This window comes from Sphaeramia orbicularis, chromosome 24 (genome assembly GCF_902148855.1).
Source record: "Sphaeramia orbicularis chromosome 24, fSphaOr1.1, whole genome shotgun sequence".
Classification (NCBI taxonomy): domain Eukaryota; kingdom Metazoa; phylum Chordata; class Actinopteri; order Kurtiformes; family Apogonidae; genus Sphaeramia; species Sphaeramia orbicularis.
The window spans coordinates 10,919,255-10,946,810 of NC_043979.1; the positions used below are offsets into that span (position 1 = coordinate 10,919,255).

The following is a 27,556-nucleotide window of genomic DNA, read 5'->3' on the forward strand; positions in this document are numbered from 1 at the left end:
ATCATAGATGCTGATGTTGAGAATATCTTTATTTACAGCTGCTATTATCTGTGAATCCTGCATCATAAACAATAAAACCACCTCATACTGTTTCTGAATAAGAAATGACCACCTTTATTATCCAATCCACACATCCCATTCAGTTTGCAGTACAAAGCCAAGGCCATTAATAGAACCAGTGAGTCAGGGCTCCAAAAATAAAATACCAGTCAGTTTTAGACACAACAAGCTGATTTTTATATCAATATTTCAAAACATGATGAATTTAAAACACAGTAGCATATGTCAGGCAAAGATAGGAGTGTACATCAATCATGACAGAATCTGTGGTTTTATTGTGAAAACCACTTTAGTCTCAGTTCTCAGAGACTGTGTGTGTGTGTGTATATATATATATATATATATATATATATATACACACACACACACATACACACACACACTTTAAGTCTCATCTGACTGCAGTATTCAGTTGCTGCAAATAAAACATCAAAATATGGCTCACATATATTATATACCGCAAAAATATATATTACTAAACAAAACACCAAATATTAGATCCAATTATAAACAGCATATTAATGAAAGGCAACTGAATGAATGTTAATGTGAATGCACTTCAATAGGCAGGAGTCTGTATGTGTATATAAATATATATTGCTTGTGGAGAAAAATGAATAAGTGTAAATTGCCTTGACAGAAAATATTTTTCAGCTTATGCAAAATGATGTTTTACAAGATAAACCACAGATTGAGGTGAATTTAGTAAAGTTGATGCTAATGATAGTGGAGGGACGTCTGCTCTGATTTGTTTTTAACGGCTAAAACTTCGCAGGAATTTTTGATGATCAATTTTTTTGGGTGAAAATAGTTTTCATTTTACTACAGTTATATTTACTTTTTTTCAAAGGTAACAACATCAGCATTTACAGCGGGCTACTGAAATATTGTGTAATGCTGTTCAGTACTGTTTTCATGCAAAAATGTCAAAATTTAAGAGTTATAGTTTTTAAATTGTGTAATTTTGCTGCTTTTCCTTTCACTAATTTTGATAAGGTGCAGTTTTTTTCTGTCAGCTGGATAAAGCTGTATAGTAATGGAGTCACCTTTCTATGTGTTTTGCAAACCAATCCTTTTGGGTGGTAAAAAGAACCATTTGTGGTTTCAGTCAAGACAGTGAAATCACACACTGCAAGAATCTAAATCTTACCACGTGTATTTTTCTCATTTCTAGTCAAAATATCTCATCACACATAAAATAAGACATAATCACCTAAAGAGTAACTTTTCAGCGAGATATAAGAACTTATTTTTAGACAATAGACCTTGAAAATTGTATTTCAAGAAATCTTACCAAGATAATTTTCACTTGTTCCATTAGCAGATTTTTTTTGCTTGATTCAAGATTTTTTTTCTTTATCAAGCAAAAAAAAAAAAAAATCTGCCAATAGAACAAGTGAAAATTTTCTTGGTAAGATTTTTTGAAATAAAATTTTCAAGATCTATTGTCTAAAAATAAGTTCTTATATCTCACAAGTTACTCTTTAGGTGATTATGTCTTATTTTAAGTGTGATGAGATATTTTGACTAGAAATGAGAAAAATACATTTGATAAGATTTTGATTTTTGCAGTGCAATTATCTGACTTTTGTTTTGTATTACTTAATCACTGGTAGCAGCCGTGGCTTAGAGTTGAAGAATTCCCTGGATGGGCAGAGAAACTGTAGGCTAATGTGCCCTTGAGCAAGGCCCTTATCCCCCATTTGCCTCCCATGCTGCCCTGACATGGTGGCCCACTGCTCCTAGTCTGTCTGCAGTGTGTGGGTTAAAAGCAGAAGGTCAGTTTGGATGTGTGTTGCATGTCCACATGTACAAAATACTGAAGAATAAAGATTGGTCTCTGCATCAAGTGTCTTAAAAGTGAGACCACTTACATGAAATATTTAGCGAATAGTGTACTAACATTATTAGCATACATGCCACAGCCCTAAGTTGCGCTGCAACCCTGATTCGTGCTGAATGTTAAAATACTACTACTAATAAGAACATTTCCCCGTCACATGTATTTTGAAACAAAATTTTCCAACTTTAAATAAATTGTTGTCTTTGGTGTTTAATGGAATAAAACACAACAGTCAAATTATTTCTTCTAAAATAAATGTGTTAGTCTGAACACAGCTAGTGATTAGCCCACTAGCTAACTTCAGCTAAATTTAGCAGTATAGAGAAAAAAACAAACAAAAAAACCAGAACATTTAATCTTATATTTCATTGCTACTAAAATCAAAGACAACATGTACGCAATGTACGCCAGAAAATGAAAAGACTGACATGATTTGGAAGATATTTTTTTGTAAGTTTTTTTTTTTTTTGAAAGGTTGTGTTCTGTGCATTCACCCTTTTGATTTTTTTTTTTTTTTTTTTAACAAAAGAGTAAATGCACCTAGAAGAAATGGAAACACCTTTTTTTCTTTTTTCAACAAAAATACCTTTGATGCATAAAGCTGCTGTTTGCTGCGTCCTCCTAATTATTCTTATAAAGTGTGAAAACATATCTGGTCCAGATTATTTCTGTGAAAAGATGTCATTTTAGATCGAAAACAGAATTCTCTGCTTCTTCTACTTTGTCTATTAGAGCCAGTGAATGATCAAGCCTAGCCTTCATCATTCACTCTAAACCAGTTTATGAAATGCAAATAAATCACATTTTAATTTTTGCGACTTTTGAAAACTTCACTGAAAATTTGCTAGACATTTTATAGAAATACAGCTAATGAAGCAATCCCAGCCTCAGAGAAACAACCCTTCACAGCAGAGCAGAGCTTCCCTCCAACTGATCTATCCTAGCACCAACCATTTAGAAAATGCAGACCCACTTAATCATTTTTTTTAATTAAATAAAAATATTTAATTCACTTTGGATTTCTCTGCTCATCCTTCACTACAACTATTATTTAACCATTGACCTTTGCAAATGACATTAATTGAAATCCACATACATTATCACAGTCACTCAAGACATGATTGTCTGAACCTTTGGGAATTTTTAACAAGTTTGAAGATGGTACATGATGAATGTCCATCATATGATACAAGTAGAAAAAGCAGATTTACTTATATGTCACAGTATGTTAACTGTAAAGTCTCTGATATGTGACAATTATTACGTACACTAGAAATCAAAGGCAAATCGGCTCAACATTGAACAGTTACAGCCCACTTAAAGTACAGTTTCCACTGCTGCATTATTGAAAATATATCAAATTTATGACATATTTTGAAAAGTGACTTGATTTTACTTACTTTTACTAACTGCTGTAGAACAGACTGTTAAATGGGATTTTAAAAAAAGTCAAAGTCTTCGGGAACAGAAGGTCATTTAAAACATGTCTTATTCTTTTAAGAAACAGATGTCATTTATTCAGAATGAAACTTTTTTTTTGCTTTTCTTCAAAGAACATTTGAGTACAAAAGCCAAACAGATTAAGAGAAAAGTCACTTAAAACATGGGAAATGACACAACCATCATTCAGAGCATCACGAAATGATTCAATAAACAAATGGAGGGTTGATTCACACTGCGTTCGATTCATCATCACCTCTTCATTTAAGCACACTTTGACACACTGACTGTGCAAAGTTCAGTTTTATGTTCACAGTGGATTTATTTCAACAGGTGCATCAGTTTGGAGCGTGAACAAAAAAAAAAAAAAAGAAACTAAAGAAGTAGAACAGCTGACCATCAAATACGGGAAGCAAAACACCAAACTATTCAATCCCTTATCAGGTTATGCTTTCAATATATAGCCTTTCACTGCACTAGAAATGTCCATCTTAACGTTTTTTTATGCTGATCTTAAAATGTGTCACAAATCTGAGAAAAACAACAAAACCCCAGCTTAGATCTCTAAGCTCAAAATTCATTGGCAGATAAAAGACTGATGAGATTAAATGGCAGAAGGACATTTTGCTCTTTGTCTGAGTGGATTATTTCCATGTGCTCCTTGCGAAGCTCTGTGATATAAGGCGACTGGTATCCATCATTTGTGCTTTGACAGCTGTTATCAGTAGAGGCAAGTCATGTGATATGCTTTTTTTTTTTCCTTTTTCTTTTTTGCAAAGTAGAAGGTAGACCTTATGCAGGGTTCGATAACTTGGAGGGAATGACTATGCAAATACACACAAGTATTAACATCGAGTCTTTAAATAATGTAAACATATACATCTTATTTGAGGTCACAACACTGATCCTCTTCATATTGATTTATATATATAAAAAAACAAAAAAAACAAAAAAGAACAAACATTACTGGAGCATCGTCCGGATGTTTTTGGGAGTTGACTCGTCGTTCAGGTGTTTTGTGGTGAATCTGAGGAGAAGCAGAGAAGGTTTTATTATTAGTTACCATGGACACAGATTTAGTCAGCACCGCAAGTTAACATGAAGCAATAAACCAGAAAAAGTGTTGATGGGGAGACACATACTTATAAAAACAAACACAGCCAGTACACTTCAGTACTTGTATTTGGAGTACTCCTGTTAGTGTTTATGGGTATTTGTACTAGTTATTGGTAGTTAAACTAGCAACAGCAACTCTAGCTTTCAACAGCTATAGTTCCGTTTACTGTGCATCCATGTGTGTCCCCTCATTCCCCCCAATCTCTCTCTCTTTAACTGTTAAAGGTACTTTTTCCTCACCACTGTCACCAAGTGTTTGCTCCTGGAGGATTCTGTTGGTGTCTGTGAATTGGTTTATCAAGAGTCTGGTTTAGACCAGCTCTAAATATAAAGTGTCATGAGATAACTTTTGTCATGATGTGGCACTATATAAACAAAATTTGACTGATTGATTGAGAAATGATTAAAGCAATCTATCAAGAGTAGTGGAAATCAGCCTAATTCTCACCAAATAACTGCGGTAGAAGTGGATGAAAGTAATGATTTAAAGCTCCATATGACGTTCATCGCCAATTTTTCATCAAATCTGCAAAACCTGAGTCCTAGCCTAAGTATCACAAATCTGTAAGTCTTTCCATGACTACGCACCTGAATCTATTCCCTCACAGTGAACAATTTCGAAGTGTACTCCACCATAAACAATCTACCTGTTTACAAACAGAGCCAGTAGGTCACTCTGGCATTTTCCGAAATTTGTCGCGACGTGCTTTGCGGGAAGCGGTGCTCCACGCAGCTGCATTATGGCTGCAGTGGCAACAAAAACGGAAATGGTTTCATTGCCTTTTACTACTGCGGCTGCGTGGAGCTCTGCTTCCCAGAATGCACGTCACAAAAAATTTCTGAAAATGCCAGAGTGACCTACTGGCTCTGTTTGGAAACAAATGGATTGTTTATAGTGATATACATTTTGAAATTGTTCACCATGAGGGAAGAGATTCAGGTGCGTAATCATGGAAAGACTTACGGATTCATGATACTAAGGCTATAACTCGAGTTTTACAGATTTGATGAAAAATTGGTGATGAAACCATAAGCAGCTTTAACTTGCCCAAAGTGCACTATCAAATCTGTTCACAAAGACACACCTGAACACCACTGTGGACTTCAGGTAAATGTAGGTGGGGGAAAAACAGTACCCACAGTGGAAATTAAAGAAAACATTTATTTTCTGTCACAGGACTGACTGTGAACCTCCAGAATCCACAACACTAGTGTTTGTGGTCACAGCTGAGTTATACTACATTTACTCAACACAGTATATAGGGTTCTGTTTTTTTTAGTATCTTCTATCTAATTAAGAGAATTTTGTAAACTGAGAATTTTATATATTTCAGATTTTTTAATATTACTTTTTTGGTGTGAAGAGTGACATGTGGCCTTACCCCTCCTTAACATCTTGTTGTGTCTCATGAATATATGTCTGATCTATGTCTATGGTAAAACTGTGTTATGATCTGGGCTTGTTTCAGTCGGTCAGGTCAAGGTTCAACAATGTTATGTGTCCATAAAATGAGGTCAGCTGAACCTGAATATACAGAGTGACCAGGTCTGAACATCAGTGGAGTTTTCTTTGCTGATCATTCAGACATATTCCCAGATGATAACACCAGGATTCATCAGGATCAGATTGTGACAGAGTGGTTCAGGAGCATGAGACATCATTTACACTCATGGATTGGACAGGCCTGAACCCCACTGAGAATGGGATGGAGAAGACTTTGCACAGTGGCCTGAATCTCCATCAGCAATACAAGACTTTAGGGAAAAAATTCATACAACTTTTGATAGTAATGAATGTTGTGACAATGCCTTAGCTTAAAATAGCTAAAGCTAAAAGAATGATGTGTGAAGTGCATGGTGTTATCAAAGTGGTGTAAAAGTCTGAAAAAAACATTAGAATATGTGATTTTTCCTCTAGCTGGACGGTGTGAGACTTGAAGGTTTTACTAATTAGAGAACGAGACGGCTGGTCATTGTTCTCTAAATCATAATCCTGTACTGGAAAATCAACAAAGAACTACTCCTGCATGTTCCGGTGTGCTACACACAGAATACAAATCTTGGTGTTCATACGCACTTGAGGGCATTCAGGAGGCCTTCTACGTTGTCTGCTGGCTGGTCCTTCAGGACTTTTATGCAGCCTTTCATCTAAAAAGAAAAGTCAGAGTAAGAGAGAATACCATCACCAGTGCTTCTGCTCCTTTTTTCGAGTTCTTTTGTATTCTACTTGTGTGTGTCTCTTACGTCTATCTTGGAGGATTTGTTGAAGGCGCCGTTGGGGTGGACATGGTCGTACAGGATGATGACACCAACCATGACCCTCATACAAAACAAGAGTGTGTCCTCGCTGCTAAAACGGCTCGAATATTCTCTACAGAGAGAAACAGAGGGAATGAATAAAAAAGAAAAAAAAATTGAAAAATCAGAGCGACAAAAACTGTTTTAAATCAGTATCAACATAAATATCCATCAAAATATGAAGTTTGTCTGCAACCCCAGAGACAGATGAGATGTGGTCTATTCTGAAAAACTTTCAAAGACTCACCATTAGTATTTACTGTATATGGATGGTAAGGGCCTAGGAGACCCTTCCTCATTGTGTATGTATGTGCATATGCGTGTGCAGATGTTTATGTAGAACTCACGGTGTCTCCAGCATGACTTTACAGACGCTGGCCATGGTGCTGAGACAGTCTGTCGTATTCTCCAGTGGAAGAGTCTTGTTCTGCACAAGACACAGATGAGACAAATATTAAATAAAACCAGAGTATAGATATCAACACACATCAGTGTTTTGATTTCTAAAGTTACAAATCAGCTGACTGATGCTTAATGTAACACATTCCTATTGCCTCGTCAAGTTAAATGATGGTATACTTTTTTAATGAGCATAATATTAGTATAACATTTGCAAAGTAAAAACAAAATGTCTGACAAAACTAAAACAGTTTAAAGTGCACAGTCAAATCTGAGATACAGAGTTTGGAAGACATCTGGATTGCATAAAGAGGGAGGAAAAGTGAGTAAAAGTGTTGGACTTTGAAAAGAATGAACATGCTGATTTGGTCAGTTCAAATGTATTATCTGTGAATCATTCCAAAGTCTTAGTGTTTACACATACAACCAAGGACTCGGCTCTAAAATGAAGCCAATGCATAAGTGTCTTAAAGCTGTAATACCACTGGTGGCCACTGGGTGGTCTCCAAGAAGTCTTGGCTCTCATATGCCGCGCGTTTCCACTACATGGTATTGGCTCGACTTGACTCGACTTGACTCTGCCTTTTTGCATTTCCATTACGAAAAAGGACCTCAAATCTGGTACCTGGTACTAGTTTTTTGGTATCACCTCCACCGAGGTTCCAGTACTGGGGACCAGATACTAAAACGTGATGTGTAAACACTGCAGACCACTGATTGGTCAGACAGTTGTCTCTGTGACCTGCCGTTTTACAGAAAACAGATGCAGAAGTTGACAGTAAATATAGCGGTAGGTTAATCCTCATGATGTCAGCCCGCAAAACTACACCATGGTTTGTCGAAGAGATTCAGACATAAAAATACAGCATGAGCTTGACGAGACAACACGCAACAAGCGACTTTATCAGCAACTTTCTGAACAGACGACACAGTAACACGCTGCATCGGTATGACGTCCAGGTACTGTGAAGTCGGTAATATCCTATAAAGGAAACGGTCTCCAGGAATAGGACCTGGTACCCGAGTCGAGTCAAGCTGAGCCGAGTCGAGCCGGTTCCACGTAGTGGAAACGCGGCAATAGACTTCCACTGAATTGAAGCAAGTAATATTTTCCAGGACTCATTCTGGTCTCATTTATTCCATTTGAACCCTCTAATCTGAATGATCTGGTCCATCATTGAATTTTTCCTCTATTAATCAGATCTCAGGTCAAATGGAAACTATGTCTGCCATGTCAGGCTTTGATTGACAGGTCAGCATGCCTTACTCACTCAAGTGCCGAGTTGGACTTTTTGAGTTTCTGTTTATTTAATAAATGTCATTCTTCCTGCCTGACAGCTCCACTGTAGTCGTGGTTAACAGTTTCCACTAACAAGCCTTTGTTACACGGTGCTTGATTGAAGTTTTCCCTTTTACAGTCAGTCAGTTAGCATTTAGCATTAGCTCATCCATGATACCTCAAAGACTACCCTGACCCCTCATGCACTTGGAACTTTGGCACTTTGTCCAAATATGATTGCTCCAAAAAGCTGACAACAATTAAATTGCACACTACTGGCTCCCGAAGGAAAATTCAGAAACCACAGTAAAAACGTTCTCCTAAAAAAAACAACAAAAAACCCCACGAAAATTGTTGTACATTTGTCAGATTCTCGCTCACCTCTGTCACAAAGTTTGTGGTTGCATTGCTGAGTGTTTTCAGCATAGGAGTGGCCTCAGCATAGAACAGAGACATCCGGTTGGCCATCTCATTGTTGACTTCATTTTCGATGTCCAGCTGTAAACAGAGATATAAGAGGCATCAACAATGGAGCAATTTATTTATTTATTTTGAGAATGAAGCACTAGCTTTCTTGGTAAATTTTTTTACACTGTAAACACTACAGTGACAAACAAAAGAATATCAAACACACTGTAGAAACAAATAAACTACAGTGTACCTACATATAAAAGATTAATACTATATCTCACATTCATGTTGTTTATCCGGTTTCGACTGATGGTTCTTCTGTAGTAGCTGAAGTCGTTCTGGATGGCAGGAATTCTCATCTGGAGAAAAAAACAAAAAACAAAATCACCGTCACTGATTCATTTCAGACGAGTGTGAGAACAGCTGTGTTGAACTGCTCAGTGTTTGCAGCTGACCTTGAGCTCATCGAAGCGCAGAGTGAAATGAAGGATCTCAGCAAACTGTTTGGCCAGCGCCTGCTCCTTCTCCAGGTGTTGAGTGGGTGTGTAGGGAGGACATGTCAGGGACTTCAACAAACTGTGAAGAGCTTCCTCTGTACACGGACACAGAAACAGAATGTCAAGTATCAGCCTTCTACAGAGACCCTGGAAATCACTTCCTGGTCACATTTAGGGCCCCCACAGAGTCGGGTGTACTTGACTCCACGGACGTCTGTGCGTGCTCGAGGCGGACTCAATACGGACCCAAAGTGGACATCTGCCAGACACGTCCGTACAAAGCTAAATTTTTATGACTCCGCAGACACCTCGTACATGTACTCTGTGTCACACAATGTAGGATGATGTAAATGTAGGAAATTGGTACGCTCGACTATGAAAATTCAAATGTCTGTGGACAGACCGTGCAGAGTCCACGCTGCTCACAGTACACACATAGTACACCCGACTCTGCGGAAGCCTCAAGTCTATTCGGCCATGTACAACTCAGTTAATTAGATAAAACCTGTCTGATCAAAGTCTAGTGAACCCGTTTGAGTTGAGACACATCCTACAGGAGATGCAAAAACCTGACACAAGTCATTCTGTACCTAGTCGGAGAGAGAAGCAGTAAAAGGTCTTGAGTTTGATGACGAGTGGGCAGACAGAGTTCCACGCTCGCTCCTGATGCATCAGGTCATTGGGGTTTTGGATGGCCTGGAAAGGACAAACATTCAGGAAAACATCCACAACAGCAGCAATGTCCTAAAGCTGGTTTAGAACACAAAACCTGCCCACATTTGATGATCCTCAATTAACAGAATGAGGATGATTATCATTAAAACCTCAAAAGGCATGACAGAAATACAGTGGTAACTTGACTTAAGAGTTAAATTCGTTCCATGACTGAGCTTGTGACTAAATTTGCTCGTATATCAAATCAGTTTTCCCCATTGAAATTAACTGAAATGCCATTAATCTGTTCCAGCCCCATAATATGAAATACACAAAGATAGTGTCGAGTGTATCCAAAACTTATTTCTAACCTATGAGTAATATTCTTTGGACCTATGTGTAACTTATATTGAACTCATCTCCAACGCAAACTGACATATGTAGACATATTTGACGTGTCCTGGATGACCTCTTTTCACCTCTTCCAGACACGGGGCAAAGCATTTCAGCACCTCCACTCTGGACAATGACTGGTCTTTGTTGTGCAGCAGGAGACAATACTGGTACTACCTAATATCACCATAATCTACAAATTTCGAATTACATTTAAAAAACTAAGAAACTAAAATAAATGCAATACAATAAATTTAAATCAAATACTCATTCTTAATTTTCCAAAGCCACAGGGAGCCTATGCAGAGGGATGAAAGAGCCACCCGGTAGGATATTTAAAAATGGGGTTGACAGGAGGAACCCGTCAGTAGTCCTCAAGACGCCGTGGTGAGCAGAGACATGGAGGATCCATCATCAGAATACCTACTAGCTGTCCTCCAACATTTGTCTTTTTATTGGCTACGACAACTAGTGGCGGCATATCTGAAGCTCGTTTGAAACTCAGATCTCACAACTCAAAGCAAAAAAAAAAAAAAAAAAAAAATCGACCAAGCGACGGCTCACATCTCGAAAAACTTATAAGTCAAGGTACCAGTGTATATGCACAGTGTTAGTGTGCCAGTTTTGTGTACATATTCCTCACATCTCTGATTTCCTGACCAGCTCCTTTGTACGCCTGCAGACCAGACAGGATGCTCTCAGAGTCCTGTAGAACCGAGTTCACCTGGTTCCAAACGTCCCGCTCTGCCTCTGTTGGCTGTGCATCTGCCACACAAACATACAAATGAGTACACACATAGACTACACACATCTGCACAAAAGCACATACGCATACTGAAGCTACAACTTCCTAAGATAATGACACATTTCACAACAGGGAATTCTTGCCTTTTCACAATCATTTATGTATACTCTGGAATTATTTTCTAAATAATTTCACTGAATGATTAAACATTTTGGTGTAGTATATTGTTGTGATTCCACTGATGTGAAATGGCTTTAGTAAAAAGAAATCAGCTGAATATTTTTGTCCCTAAAAATTTACTTAAATCTTTTTTTTTTTTTTTTAAATGTCTTTGTTTCTTCAGACCATGCAGATTACAGCACGAAGACAAAAACGTTCAGCTCATTGACTGTGCGGGTCAATGTCATGTCATTAAACACTTTCAGCTTTTAGCACATACAGTTTATTCACATATTCAGGTTTCATTTACAGTCAGCCGCCAACACTCGCTGCCTCAGGTGTCCATAAAGTGAAATGCAAACATGCTCATAAGGAGCATTGCAGTCGATAGATCCGATAAGAATCCTGAACACACTCTGCTGTAGACTGAATGGATCTAAACCATTTTTATAATAACATGTTCATAATGTATTATATATTAATGATGGAGGATTTGGGTTACGTTGAGGGGAGAGAAAAAATTTTAAAAAGCTAATCAGGAATCAGGAACTGAGTTACAATGTTTGGAGATTGGTAATTATATTGCAACAAAAATGTCATAGTATTATGAGAATATGAGAATAGTTATAGTATTTCTAGAAAAAAAGTGGAAAAAAGGCTTTATTATCATTATCATTATTGTTGTGATTAAAAATGCAATACTAAGACATGGGAAAAAATCTTCTAACAATAATATTATCAGAAAGCCATAAAATGTCATAAAATATGAGGAAAAAATTATGTAAAAACAGTAATTTTGAGAAGAGTCACAATACTACAAGGACTCTGATAAGAACTTTAGAGCTAAGATCTAAATTTTTATCTTCATAAAATTTCTCAATTTGAAGAAAAATACAGAAATCATGTGCTGCCACATAATGTAACATCATATCCTATCCTATCCTATCCTATCCTATAAGAGCATTTCGAGGCATCAGTACTGACTGTATAGGAACCTGATGGCAATGAATGCACAGTGTACATGTAGAAAATGTTCCACCACAATACAGTATTTGGACTTGATAATATTAAAGGTTTAACTATAAATGATTGTGTATTATTCCATTTTTATTGTCTGAATTAAAGTGAACTGCAAGTTGACAAATTTACCAGATCTTCAATGCATCTATTAATGTCGACAGGTTTGCTCGCTGCAGTTTTTAGAAAATATTTTAATAGCATGCGAGCTGATGTGTTTGTGCAGGAAAATAAGACTTTAAAAAGCCAGCTTTGAATACTACAGCCACCTCTAAATATAGAGCATTACTGACATTAAAACTCTGTGTCTGGGGTCTGTTTTGCATTTCAAAACCTTTTCCACTCCCATCGTTTCCTCTTTGCTGAATAAACACAGCCTGAGGTTGGGTACATTGTGAGAGCAGCTGAAATGCCACTATGGAGGCGTATTGTTTTCTTTCCTGCAGGAGGTTTAAAAAGAAGGCCAAAGCAGATTTATTTGGTGTGTGTAAAAAACAATAATTTGTCTCCTCTGTGTGAAAACTAGACAGCAGACGAGTCATTTAACTCATTTCATATTTTACTGCTTTAAGTAGGATTTGGCATGTGATGAACATTTTCTAACAGAATGTAAAAAAAACTACAGTGATTTAAATATGTTAACCCATCAAGACATAAGGATTGTTCGAAAGCAGTGTCTGAGAATTTACCAGAATTGTAAAAAAAAAAAAAAAAAAAAAAATTCACACATATGTCACATTTAGTCATAAAGGTACAATCATGCCATTGTACTACAAGCAAAAAACACACTAACTTTGCATCTGGTTTTAAAAGCTAAAACACACACGTTTGCATGATGCAAACTTCACATTCAGTCCTAAACGCAAAAATATGCAAATGTTGCATACCTTTGCATGGTTTACTTGTAAACCATGCAAATGTTGCATCCAATTTTAGACGGTATTTATATTATTAACATTTATCACTACTGTTTTTATAGTTATTGTCATTAGTTTCTTATTTTCTTTTTATTCTTATTTTTCCTGTATGCTAATTCTGTTCTATACATATTGTGCTATGTTGCTGCTGGAACCCCAATTTCCCAGAGGGCCTTGGCCAAGGGATTAATAAAGTTCAGTCTAATCTAATGGTAAACCATGCAAACAATAAAGGTAAAAACATGCAAATTGTGCTTCAAGTTTTAACTGTACAAATATCGCATGTAGGCTACTACATACATAACTGTCACATCCACTTTAAAAGGCAAAAATACACAAACAATTAATAGGTACAAAATGCAAATCTTGTCTCAAAATAAGAACACAAAACTATTCAATTGAGTCTTAAAAGGTAAGAATCCAGTCTTGATGGGTTAAACTTTGCACAAGTGTTCTGATTAATATTAGTAAACATTTATTGTCACATTTCTCAGTACACATATGGGGGGGAGGGGGTTTCATGCAGACAAGCTAGTAAACAGCAAAGGTCAAGGGTTAACTCCATTTTTATTCAACATGGCATGGAGTGAATGGAACTTCTCTTTACTACTATACTCAAATCAATCATGACTCATAACAACAGGCTTCAGAGTCCACATTAGAAATTGAAAGGACAAAGGCTCACAGTTGAATAGTTGAATGGATTGACCCTTGGCCAGAGAAACAGAGGTTATAGGAAAAATGAATTTGGGATATAGAGGAGGGGATCAGCTTAGCAGAAGGACAGGCATAAGCCATGCTCACTTTCAAAGTCAAGGAAAAAGTTTGGCCCCTGATCGAGCTCGGTGCAAGTGAGCACTTTTAACAGATTCCCCATTTGGTTTCTGCAAGAGAAGGAAAAAAAAGGCAAAAGAGAGAAGGAAAGAAAAGAATGATGTGATGTTAAAGACTCATCAAATAAATAAAGTTATTCGAACAAAGATGGGAGCAATGGCAGACCAGAGCTGAAGCAGATCATGACCGAATGGAAGGAAAAAAGGGAGTAAAAAAAAGGAGAAAAATGCGAAGAGGAAAGAGGAGTGAAAGCAGACTCCTTCATGGCATCGACATCGGAAGCAAAGACCTGCTGACAGAGAGGAAACAGCTGAGCCGGTACACCTTTCCCTCCTTCCCCCTCCCCCCAAAAGCTCCTTCTCCGTCTTGTCTGATTTTGTTCAGCTCCTCTGCCACACTTACTTTCAAAGTCCAGGAAAAAGTGTGGATAGTTCTCTATTTCCCTTGTTAGGACTTTTAGCAGGTTACCCATCCCAGCAAACCTGATGGTCAAAATATAGTGGTAAAAAACACAGACACATAAATGCACTTAAATAATCATTCATTGTGTTTTTTCAGTAACAGAAACTTCTATCTTCCAAAGATGACTGAATATTGTACAGTGTGTGTCAATGATCTTGTATGTATAAACCTGCAAAAAAAAAAAGCAAACCACAAGTTAAAGCAAACTAAAGTTTAACCATGTGTCTCCTGATTTTAAGAACTTTAAGAATGCCATTTAAGACATAAATGATTAGCCTCATAGCATATTTGCCTAAGCCACATTTTTGGCCAAATTGCAATATCTCACTTTCATCATATTCACTTTTATCATTAGGACAATGTAAATCCATAATTGCATCGTATTTTACCTCCAGCTGCTCCTGTTTTTAAGTAGACCTCTGATTTGAATTCATCTGTGTCAATTTTACTTTTTTCGTATTTCCAATATGTCCATTGTGTTTCAAATGTTTTATCTTGGCTGTATTGTAAATGAGGTTGATTCCTCAATAGGCCTCTGAGTTTAAACAAAGGTTATATATATATATATATATATATGTGTGTGTATATATATATATATATATATATACACACACAAAAGTTTGGACACACCTTCTCATTCTTTGCATTTTCTTTATTTTCATGACTATTTACATTGTAGATTCTCACTGAAGGCATCAAAACTATGAATGAACACATGTGGAATTATGTACTTAACAAAACTACCTCTACCTCTTGATGCTCATCTAGAGAATGCCAAGGGTGTGCAAGGCAGTCATCACAGCAAAGGGTGGCTACTTTGAAGAAACTAGAATATAAGAGATGTTTTCAGTTATTTCACACTTTTTTGTTAAGTACATAATTCCACATGTGTTCATTCATAGTTTTGATGCCTTCAGTGAGAATCTACAATGTAAATAGTCATGAAAATAAAGAAAATGCGAAGAATGAGAAGGTGTGTCCAAACTTTTGGCCTGTACTGTGTGTGTGTGTATGTATATATATATATATATATATATATATATATATGTATATATAGGGTGGGGAAGCAAAATTTACAATGAACATTTAGTTGTTTTTTCTCAGCAGGCACTACGTCAATTGTTTTGAAACCAAACATATATTGATGTCATAATCATACCTAACATTATTATCCATACCTTTTCAGAAACTTTTGCCCATATGAGTAATCAGGAAAGCAAACGTCAAAGAGTGTGTGATTTGCTGAATGCACTTGTCACACCAAAGGAGATTTCAAAAATAGTTGGAGCGTCCATAAAGACTGTTTATAATGTAAAGAAGAGAATGACTATGAGCAAAACTATTACGAGAAAGTCTGGAAGATACTATTAAAGAAGAATGGGAGAAGTTGTCACCCGAATATTTGAGGAACATTTGCGCAAGTTTCAGGAAGCGTGTGAAGGCAGTTATTGAGAAAGAAGGAGGACACAGAATAAAAACATTTTCTATTATGTAAATTTTCTTGTGGCAAATAAATTGTCATGACTTTCAATAAACTAATTGGTCATACACTGTCTTTCAATCCCTGCCTCAAAATATTGCAAATTTTACTTCCCCACCCTGTGTGTGTGTATATATATATATATATATATATATATATATATATATATATATATATATATATATCCGTATAAAATTAATCTGCAGTGTTAGGACAGTAAAGTTATGTATATATCACAATTTGGCCAAAAATATGACTTAGGCACTTATCCTATGAGGCTAACAGAAGAGGTCGATGTAAATTATCTCTGACAATCCAAATCATGTACAATTTGGCATCATGCCCTTTCCATATTTGAGGGTATTTGTGTTGATAGAATCAGGGGTCTATATCTTCACCAATACAAATATTCCCGATGTACACAGCACATATGACAGTGAAACTGAAGGTACTGTAACTTTCTAAATATGACATTAACTTGAGACTCTGTAGAGGAGCAGAAGAGAAAACACACTTGTGATAAAATGAAATGACTCCTCAAAATAAATCACACTGTGTTATCATGATGCTCATTTTATAAGGTATGCGTCATCTGTTGGGAAAATTTGGATTCATACATGTAACAAAAAAAGCCCTTGGAGAGCCCAGACCTCCGCCAAGACAGATCTGCCCCCCCGATCACCACCAAAATGTAATAATTCTTTCCATGTGCCAGTATCAACATTTCCTGAAAATTTCATGAAAATCCATCCTTAACTTTTTGAGTTATCTTGTTAACTAACAAACAAACAAACAAACAAACATGCACGCATGCATGCACACAAAGCAAAGTGATCACAATACCTCCTGGTAGAGGTAAATATATTCACATGTTAGATTTTCAGAGTTTTTCTTGGCTCAAAATGAGGTCAGAAGTGGTAATGACTGACTCAAGAAAATGCCTTTTACAACTGAAGGAAGAAAACAATAATATCCTTGTAATCGTGCTAATGTTAAAATCTCTTCAGGAAGGCGAGTCAGGTGACAAATATACTGATTATTTTATTACATTAGTTATTGGAGGTATTGAAGTCATAACATTTCTGTTTGGGAGTAGCATTACCAGTGAATGATATTATTGTAATGTTGCAAATGTAGTCACAAATTTAAGAAACCCAAGGACTGCAAAGATAAATATATTGTAATATTGTGTTTTCCATGAAGATATTGTTGGAAGTGGCATACAATTTGATGATGGTGGTCAACTAGAAAATTTCTATGCAGGAAAAACCCTGCTTGCTGTACCAATAAGTCATTTCAAGGCCCAAAATTCAGATGATTGGATTAAAACAACATGCCATTAAGTTTTATACTGGCCCATTACTATGCTCACCATGAAGGTTTAGTGTATTTCAACAGGATTATGCAAAAACTACAGCACAGACTTGTTATGCATGTTGGTGGAAGGGTAGGGAACCTTAAATCTTGAAGAAGATCCACAAAAAAAAGGACAATCTGGAATCTGGAACAGTGGAGAGATCCAAGCTTACTTAAACCTTAGCAACAATTAAAGCTAAAACAGTAAAACTAGCGACCAACTGGCACCATCTGAAGGAGGAAACACAGGCCACAATTTGAGGTTTGTTTGTGGTTTAATAATATTGTGATACATGAGGAAGAATGGACTATTGGTCTTGGCAGATGTTCGGCTGTGGTGTGTTTTACAGAAAGACAACAAAAAAGAAGAAAAACAAGGCGTACAAGTATCTCACATACCGGCTACACCAAGACTTAGGGAATTTCATGAATTTTTTCCAAGTGGAAATTACTTTGTTGTATCCACATTGTTCTCTTACATGTATTTATTCATATGGTCAAACAAAGAAGACCAGAAAGCAGACTCCTTGTCCTCCATGGACACAGCTGCTGAGGCTCCTTGCTGGTTTTCCTGCTCCTCTCTGCCCTAACTTTGATAAAACATGCCGTCATAAATGGCAGTTTCACTCTATGAAGCTTTCTACCAGAGGCAAGAGGCAGAAGGTAGGTAGCAATTTCCAGGGGAGAGTCTGGCCCTCCTCAGCCTTGGAGGGTGGTCACAAACTCTGTAATCACAGTCGGCTTAAATTTACAGTAGCAGAAAATGAGATATGGATTACGGTAAAAGGGAAAATACTGCAGTATGTCATGGAGGTTCAACTGAGAATAGTTTAGCTTAGATTCATTCCTGAGGGTGGGAAAAGTTGTACCTGGAGGTTATTAAGAAAATGGTATGCATTCATCAAATAGGTTCACAGTGGAAAGTACATGTGTGAAACATGTAGCTACAGATTCATTTATAGCCCACTTCAAACTGTCCAAGGGCAACAATATGCATGTCTCTCCCTCAGACTCATGCACACATCCAACTTCCTTTTACTTCAGTCATAGTGTGAAGTGACAACAAAAGAGACACTGTTCAGCAGCATGCACATGATAATCACACTGCATTTCTCTGCACAGCCTCAAGCGAGCTACCGTCTATTTTCTATCAGTGTATTCATTCTTCATCTCACGCTGCTCATAAATTCATACACAACTGACAGTTTCATCTGTACAGTTTCTACAGTAACAGCTTTGACTCTGGAAGTTTTACAAAACCTATAACGTGTAGGATTGCTGCTTCCATGCTGCCATATTCAAACAGGTTACAGGGTGGTACCAGGAGGGGGCAGTGCAGGTTTGATATTACTTAAAGCTGGACTGTAATGGCTTCGTGTTAGTACATGTGCAGCAGCAGCAGCAGCCTCTGCATTATTTTTGTCATCAAGTCTTAGAACAAATAAATAAATAACTCCAGGGCTCTACAACAAAAAGGACAAGGGAGAAAAAAATAAAGCTATGCTGCTCTTAGTGACGACAAAACATGATCAAGTGACAGCCGGGTTTATGATGGTATGTGTTTTTCTGAGGGAAACATGACAACAAGACAATAAATTATGTGGTGAGAAAAAAGGAAACAGGGAGGAACACTGTGTTCTCCATTAATATATCTTAGATAGATGGAGATTTGATTAAGTTCTTATTCATATACGTAAATGATGTTTGATGGAGATCTACATGCGGCGCTGGCAGGCAAATGTCTTTCCGGTGTAAAACTTGCCACATTTTGAGGAAGATGCAAGCCATAACTTTACATGCACCATCTCAACACAAAAATATAAGCACCACCAGGACTCCCAGCATAAACTACAGACAAAAATAAAACAATCCAGTAGTGTAAAAAGCAAAAATTCTGATCAGACATACATTATATTATTTTGTGATAAACTCCAATTAAAAAGGATCATCCAGTTTTAATTTTAAAATTGGCTTCAAGATGGTTCGACTTTATAAATTGTGATCCATGAAGCAAGTTCCTCTAGAATTTCCCTCGAGATACTGGTTCAACAAGTATCATCTGCTACAATTATTCTATTGATTGATTAGTTGTCAACAATCAAATTAATAGTTAAATAGCGCATTGACCCATGGGAAACCACGAGTTCTAGATCGTCTGATACAGCTCATTCCTTTACTTTCTTGGTGTTTTCAGTTGAATAACCTCTGCTAGGTAGCCCACTTCAATGATGATCCTATGATTCTGGGCATAGCAACGTGACTGGCCATTGGGAGGCCATTGTATTCCAAAATTATTAATATCTCCCAAAATATTGGTCCTATCAACTTGCCATTTTCACTAGTCTTTGGCCAAAAATACAAAAGTATGTCAAACTGCAGCAGTCAGTTCTTTGCGGATTTTGTGGGATGCCCAAGACACAAAGACACACACCGAATCCATTTCCCTTTTATATTATAGGATTATTTTGTGAATCAACACATTGTTTACGAGTAAATTTGAGAAAAAAAGTCACATTTTTATGACTCCAGCTTCTTAAATTTTAATATTTTTTTCTTTGGGCTGTGGACCACACAACACATTTGAGGCACTGGGAAAGACTGACCAATAATTTCATGAAATTTCACACTCCAAACAGCTAACTGATTAATTTATAAAGTAAATGATGGGTTAATCGATAATGAAAACATTCAGCTCCAGTGGTGGCCCTAAGATTTTACACTTCCGAATGAGTCCAGAGGGGAGAGTCTAGTCAGTTTAATCCTAGTTTTGCTAGACTTTTGTTTCACATTGAAAATCTACTGTACTATGTGTATCTGAAAATAACAGTGTGTAACTGTGTGACTGGACTAAACATCTAGGTCAAAATAATAAATACCATCTATAGGTAATTCATCAATAAATGTCAAATTGAATATAAAACTAACAATAAAAAGGGGGAGTGCAGATAGAGGATGTGAATGAAACTCCAGCTTTATAAATCTGAGAGGAGGGCAGATAAAACTTAAGTCTTCAAAGACAGTTTTAATGAAATGCCAAGTAAAACTAGTTTTTCAGCAATTATATTTCTGACCCACTCCCCAGACCAGGTAAAATAAACGTTCAACTGTAGTTCGAGCAACTCAGTCAACATCTGAGCTTAACCACAAGCTGCAGCAGCCTTATTTTAATATTCCCTGTTCCTCGTGAACAAAACAAGGTGGACATGAAACAAACAGGCAGATCTGCGTAAATATAACCACATATCCCCTCGAGGAATGTACAGTAAGAGGGAAACATGAAGCCATGCATGGTGACATCATGAGGGCTGTTTTAGTCTGAGTGCAGCTAAGCACAAAATGTTCTGTATCAGCTTCATTATGTTAACTAAGTACAATATGCAAGGGGTTAAAAAAAAAGTAAATCTATGCATACATGCATAATGATCCATAAGTTCCGGTCCTGCTTAAGTTGTTGGGGCTGTATGACATATGGTCACCATATTAGCTATAGTAACCCCTATTTACCAAACACATTTCATTGCTGTTATTTCACTGAGTCATTTTGATCTTGCCCTCATATTTCAAAGGTATTTCCCATAGTATCGCAGAAAAAAAAAAAAAACCTGTTCTCCTAATCTGGGTTTCACAGGTCACATGCTGCTTAGCTTTAGTGAACAACTCTGCTCGTAAAGCGACGGAAATTTGAAGGCTATTATCAACTTCCAACACCTGCCTTGACAAAAAAGAGCAAATGGCCTAAGAGAGCATGAGCATTACACCTGAAAACCCCCCCAAAAAACTCAAGAGAGGGGCCTGACTTCAACTTGCAATCTTGTGTAATTCCCTCACAACAGCAGTAGTAATGTGTACATAGAGCTACTGCTAGAGTCTCTGAATATGACTTGTAGAGGATAAACCTGTGAACAACCACTCCATATCATTTCATTTTCTACTGAGCTCCGCTGGAATCAAACTGATAACTTGTGTGTGTGTTGAGCTTCGCATAATCACAACATGGTTGGTCTGGTACACGTCTGTCTCTCCCCTTCAGGCTTAATAGCAGACAGGGAAGGAGAAAGTACACAGGGAATTTACTTTGCCTGTTCAGTTCCTCTTTTGTAAGCACTTGTCTCTGTATGATCTGAACCGAAAGTGTAGAAACTACTGGAAACTTTCCCCAGTCCCATAGTATTTTCTATCAGCTGACATGGGTTAAATTAAAAGGGAAATACTGCAGTACCGATACTATAAAAAGGCATAGTTTCATGCAGAATGTGCTGAAGGTGCAAATATGACCAAGATAATATGGAAGAAACACATATTCCTGGAACAAGAAATAAATGTTAGTGAAACCAAACCACAGATTTGCATGACTTTATATAAATCTATAAAACATATCAAATAGACAGGTCCTACTGTCTGCTTTTAAAGTAAAGCAGTGATAAATATGTGTTCTGATTCTGTCACAATACAGACAAATGTGTTATAAACCACTGATACATATGTGAATAATGACATACTACTAAATATACAAGAAGAGGCTTCAAAATAATAATAATAACAATAAGTGGTATTCTTTGCTCTGAAAAGCTGGTAACGTGTCTCCTGAAGGTGTTTAAATCCCATTTCTTACAAATGACAAATTCCACTACAACCTGAAAAATTCACACTCAAATATGAAGATTATGAGTTATATATTATTAGATTATAGAAAATATTAATGAGCAAATAAACCCACCAATGTTACTCCTTGTTTGCACTCTCCAAATTCTGGCAAAATACGATACAATACTTAGAATAATATGGATGAGAGCTGATGCCAATACTTTTGTATGTATGTCTTTTAGTTTTGTTGCTGCTTATTCCCACTTGTGAGTAATGGGAAACAAATGCATTAAAGCAGACCTTTACAGAAGTGTTCCAGGCCCTTGTTACACTGTTGCAATGAGCACAAATTCAATTACAAAAATTAATGAAACAACCTTTAATGGGACATAAAAGCTAAGTATTAGCTACTGTCCTTGATGAAGTGTTTTATTTTAGTTCCTGATGAAGAATGTCAGTCTAAAAGGTGTTCATGTGCGATACAGATACATATACTATAGAGGTATAAGTTGTGCCCCACTGGGTCATGTTTAAGAAAAAATATAAATAGTGGCCAAAGGTGATCCTGTATGAAGTGTGCCGTCAACTACACATGTATTTGTCTATATAAAATATAATTAAAATATAATTTACAAGTCAGAAAAGTCCTTTGTGGTAAATATAATAAAGCAACATCTAGATTCATGTGAAACAGCCCAAAGGACTGCACCTCTCATTGCTTGTCATACACATCACTAACGCCAAAATGGGAAATCACGACAAGTCTGGTCATGATGAAGCTGCAAAGATATTTTCAGCGACTCAAAACAAAATGTTAAGAGAGGATGTCATGATGATGTCACGTTCCGGTGTGTAGTGTTTGTTTCTACATATTCACAGAGTCTGGTGGTTCAAGGGTTTTACAACAAATTGCAACTTTTCTGACTTGTCAAATTTTCCTTTAACCTGACAAAAGCTGCAAGTACAAATAATGGCATATTTCACAAAGGATCAAAAAATTATTTGTCTCTCCACTTTGTAATACATTTGTTTTTTTCTAAAATGGAGTCCAGTGGGACAGGACTTGCTCCTCTATATCTGTGCATACCTACCTCTTTAATGTTATATACTCAAACTATATTCACACACTCCTCTTTCTGCAAAAATGTGCTTGTGAAACAACCTCAGTCTGAAGGTAATTTCGTGCTTTATAATTAAAGACAACTGCATCTAAGCACCAAAAGTAAATTGCCTTTCTTCCTGTCTGTAACTCTGAAATGACAAACATTACAAAATCATTACTTACTGGTATGACCTATACTGGTCATACAACCCTTTCTGCATTATCAAACCTCATTATTTCAGCAAACCCGACAGGAGGAAGCTTGTGAAGCCTTTGTCCAGTCTATATGCAGTAATCCTAACTGAAAGTACAATATTTCCCTTTACCAGCCCTGAGGACACGCAGGCTGTGAAAGAGAAAGTTTCAGGCTAAATACAACAAGTATAGACTAATCCCTGCTGTAATCGTCCACACCACAGAGCTGATGTGCATCAGTGGCGGCTTAAAGTGTAGCCTTACTCCAACAAGACTGTACAAGCCCGTGTGTGCTTCTGTGTATGTGTCACGTACCTTCTCTGATGGAGGACGTTGAGGTTCTGTCTATATCATCCACTTTGTCTTTGCCTCTTTAACAAAAGAGAAAGAGGACAGTGTGACAATCGAATCAGACTTCAACATACAGCAACATTGAATCAAAAACAATCACCCAGCATGCTGTAAAAATGTGTGAGCCAAGCTCCCTATGCATGTGCCACACATCTGCAACACACACAGGTACAGTTTCAGCTTTCCACCAACTTCCCTTTTTTGTCGCAAACACACAATAATCAAATACAATCCTCCCTCATCTCATAGCACACTGCTGAATTATTCAGTGAAATCTACACTGGTCTGTTATATCCAAAATAAAGCTGATTAAGCCTCTTGTCTGTTGCATGTTCAGTCGAGTATTAAATATCCTTTGACATGCTGCAGCTGCTAATGGTCACAGGGAAGCACTGGACCATCCTACGGGACTGAGAACAGATGATAAATAAATACATTGCACTGTCATTCTGTCAAACACAGGCACATGTGACATGTGTCACACATTTAGTCAAAAGTGTTAAAATGTTAAGTGAAGTTCATCATTCGTCAACTTTGGGCATAGTTTGAGTTCCTGGTAAAGAGAAAGCAGCAGCTTACCTGGACTTGGAGAACAAAGGGAGACACATACGGTTATAAATGATTGGAGCCTTTAAAACCTTGACTACTGATCCATTTAGATTCTTTTATTTTATTAAATTTAGAGCTCAGTTGCATCTTACCTATGGACAAATCAAGAATATCTTACTTTCTGACTTTGAATTGCAAACCGCAAACAAGACTGTTCAAGACCAGTATCCAATATTTCATGGATGGTTAAAATCAGTCATGTCTGTCACATTTCAATGATGTGAAAAGTCGGATGAAATAAAACACGGCCAAAGCGGCAATTCAGAGCAGCAGATATGTGTCCAATTTAGGACCACATATTAAAGTATACTGGGTAGGATTAGACTGTCATAACAAATTTTATATGAGTCATACATGGGCAAAAATGTCAGATTTGAGCCACTTTTAGCTGCAGTGTGAATGTAGCTTTACATTGTTTTTGCCTTGGACTGTATGTTGGATGTATACTAATTAATACAAAGGTATTGATAATGTAAGTACAAAATTTACATGGGATGTTGAGGTTGACTGTTTGTACTGCCATGTACTGTTGTTTTGTAACTTTATATGTTTTTATGTCTAAAAACAGAAAGCTCACTACTCACTGGAATTTCTGGCACCGACGAGGGGGTTTTCGGTTAATAATATGTAGCACTGCAGCTACCTACGTTTTCCAAAAGTAGGATTTTGCCAACTGAAAATTAAATATTGGTGTTCAGTGGATGATTAAGATTTTCCAGTAAAGTCTCATGTGGCAAACTCAAGTCTCATGTGGATGTGGATAGGTACAAACTCATCCATATCCACAAAGGCAGAGTGTTGGAATCAGCACTTCAGAAAGTCTTACTCATGTAAAGTCAGTAAAGTCAGACATGTGCAGACTTACACACCACACATAATGAACAGTGTAGCAGCGATGTGAGCTATCAAGTCCAAACCAAGACACACACATACACACATATCGTGCAGAGCATCTTCATTACCATCTGTCACATAAAACAGTGCTCTGTCCTGACCCCCCACCCCTCCTCTGTGCAACCTGCACCAGGGCAAAAAAGAAGTGGGATGCAGTGTGTGTGTGTGTGTGTGTGTGTGCGCGCGTGTGTGTATGTATGTATGTATGAACTAGGCACACTCCTTATATGTGTGTGCGTGCATGTGAATGTATGTGTGTGTGTGTGTGTGTGTGTGTGACACAACTGGACTATTACTTTAGGTCCACAGACGCACACACACTTCACATATGCCTTCTGGACCTCTCAAACTCACACACGTGCCAAAGCACCATGTGGACAGCACAGACTGAGTGCTGATGAGAGCAGACACTTCAAGTTTACACTCACTTCACTAGTTTAACATCCAGCTACTCTACTTCTCTACACTTCCTGATTAACACATCTTTCCCTTTTCTTCTCACTATGGTTCTCCTGTTTTTGCATTTCCTGATTTTCAAGCCTCACAGACAGACAGATGTCAACTCCTTTACACGATCACACTGAATTAATCCAGTTACCCAGAACATCTAATTACAAAATCAGCCAGCAGATATGGAACCAGGCAAAACACAGGCACCACCCTTCCTCACAGGGGTCAGTTATTTAGCCAGCTTAGCATTTATCTATCACAATGAGCAGGTCATTCAGTAAATAAGCCACGGTTTGGACTCAACAGTCAGCAAATATGCCAATCATTTCCACAATGAGACGTTCAGTAAATCTGTCAATCATCCCAGCAGGGGGTGGAGCCAAACAGAGAGGGAAATGTGTGTAAGTTCTGCCAAAATAAACATGTTTTTCAGGAAACAATCGAGAACCGCAATGGAATTTTCCAGTGACCCTACAGGAATAACAGTCATAATAATACTAATAAGGATACGAGCCTAAGGTAAATTATTAAATTAAAAAAACTGCTCTAATCTATTGTTTGGAGCAGGAATGTGCTTGAACATAAGCAAAAGTTGACAGTTCTTTACAAATAATCTGTTTTTCCAGACAACATGCAGTTACAGATTTAGCTAAACTCAGAGAAAAGGACAAGTGACGGCATAAAACTTCTTTGTAGAACTACACAACAAATCACATTTCATTGTTATCGTGATACAAACACACTTATTTCAGATGCAAAAACAAAATAAGTTTTCTGCACAACATCATTGTAACATTCTAACTTGGTCCAGGTTTCTAATTGATATTCACTGGACAGATGTGAACTCTCTGCTCATCATTCACTCTGATCTTTACCACTAAAGTTAGATCCACCTGAAACTCAGGTGACATGGGGACACACACTCATTTGTCCATTTTGCTTTGACACACTTCTACATAACAGCATTAACAGTCTGTGTTGTGCACAACCACGCACTCCACCGCTAAGCCTGTATCTGAGAGCTATCCATTTCCATGGCAACAGCACTGATGACCGTTAAACAGGGGAAGCACATAAATATGATAGAGTGTAGCCCCAGAGAAGATGCACACATATGTATACTTCTTTAGTTACTTTCTGTTAAGAAAAGGGGAAGGTGTCCACTGAAAACTGTTTTAATTTTTGTTTCATTTTTTATTGCAAGTGATTGATTTGGATAAAAAGAAAACTGAAAATCATCCTGGGAGAGACAGACAAAAGACCAGTATATGGGCACTGCATGAGAGCACTGCATGGTGGGTAATTTTAGCATTAATGTTGCGGTGCAAGCAAAAGTATTTACATCTATTAGCAGTGCCGGATTATACAACCAAAAATATACATAACCCAATAAAAAAACAATAATATCAGGTGGTTATATGGGGTTTTAAACAACTCTTCAGGGTCAGAACATGAAAAAATGTCATAAAACTAGAGTTGAACATTTAAAATAATTATAAAGCTGCAATCTTGCGTCAATATCAAAATATACATAAGTATGCAAATAAAACAATTGAAAAATGTATTAACCATTTTATCTGACAATGTAAACACAATAAGCCCTAAAGACATGGATTCAGGTGTAAGTTGACCTGGTTTTACAAAGAAGTTGGGTCAAAGTAGCAGTACAAAACATGTAAAAAAAAAAGAAAGTGTAAAAAATTCAAAATTCAAATTCAGTATCAAACTGACATTACAGTTCTGAAGGTGGGGTTGAAGTAATCAATAACAGAAGCTAACCTTTGGGGTACTTGACAGGGTCATCACTTCATCATTTTATTGTATCATATTTATGTGAAGGTTTTCGTTTGTTTTTTTAAAAGTTTTTTAAAGTTGTTTTGAAATTTAACAAAATTTCCACTAGTTGTTGACATGTCATATTTACCGGAATAGGAGGGACAACCTGTTAACATAAGGCCTCCCGCCATGACTGCCACCATCGCGGAGGTATAGACATCAATCATACCTTTGT

At 37.1% G+C, this 27,556-nt stretch overlaps 1 protein-coding gene and 1 long non-coding RNA gene across 5 annotated transcripts in view; both read right to left on the minus strand.

Annotated features, from left to right (window-relative positions):
• Nucleotides 1–90: 90 nt before the first annotated feature.
• On the minus strand, nucleotides 91–1,314 carry LOC115414564 (uncharacterized). The gene is made up of 2 exons (XR_003934670.1): nucleotides 434–1,314; nucleotides 91–369 (listed from the first exon to the last, which is right to left on the minus strand). It is a non-coding gene; the product is annotated as an uncharacterized LOC115414564 (long non-coding RNA).
• Nucleotides 1,315–1,670: 356 nt separating this feature from the next.
• The window catches only part of fam49a (family with sequence similarity 49 member A), a 49,622-nt gene continuing 23,736 nt past the window's right edge, over nucleotides 1,671–27,556 (minus strand). For 2 of the 4 annotated variants that reach the window (XM_030128859.1, XM_030128860.1), the window contains exons 2-12: nucleotides 23,557–23,612; nucleotides 14,033–14,112; nucleotides 11,034–11,155; nucleotides 9,934–10,039; nucleotides 9,302–9,438; nucleotides 9,128–9,205; nucleotides 8,817–8,933; nucleotides 7,105–7,184; nucleotides 6,704–6,830; nucleotides 6,537–6,607; nucleotides 1,671–4,370 (exon numbers count right to left, since the gene is read on the minus strand). In XM_030128859.1, coding sequence (XP_029984719.1) covers nucleotides 4,307–4,370; nucleotides 6,537–6,607; nucleotides 6,704–6,830; nucleotides 7,105–7,184; nucleotides 8,817–8,933; nucleotides 9,128–9,205; nucleotides 9,302–9,438; nucleotides 9,934–10,039; nucleotides 11,034–11,155; nucleotides 14,033–14,105 — 975 coding nt within the window. In that variant the 5' untranslated portion in view covers nucleotides 14,106–14,112; nucleotides 23,557–23,612 and the 3' untranslated portion in view covers nucleotides 1,671–4,306. Of the gene's footprint in view, nucleotides 4,371–6,536; nucleotides 6,608–6,703; nucleotides 6,831–7,104; nucleotides 7,185–8,816; nucleotides 8,934–9,127; nucleotides 9,206–9,301; nucleotides 9,439–9,933; nucleotides 10,040–11,033; nucleotides 11,156–14,032; nucleotides 14,113–14,464; nucleotides 14,545–23,556; nucleotides 23,613–27,556 lie in introns of all 4 variants that reach the window. The other 2 variants (XM_030128861.1, XM_030128862.1) reach the window with 1 other exon arrangement.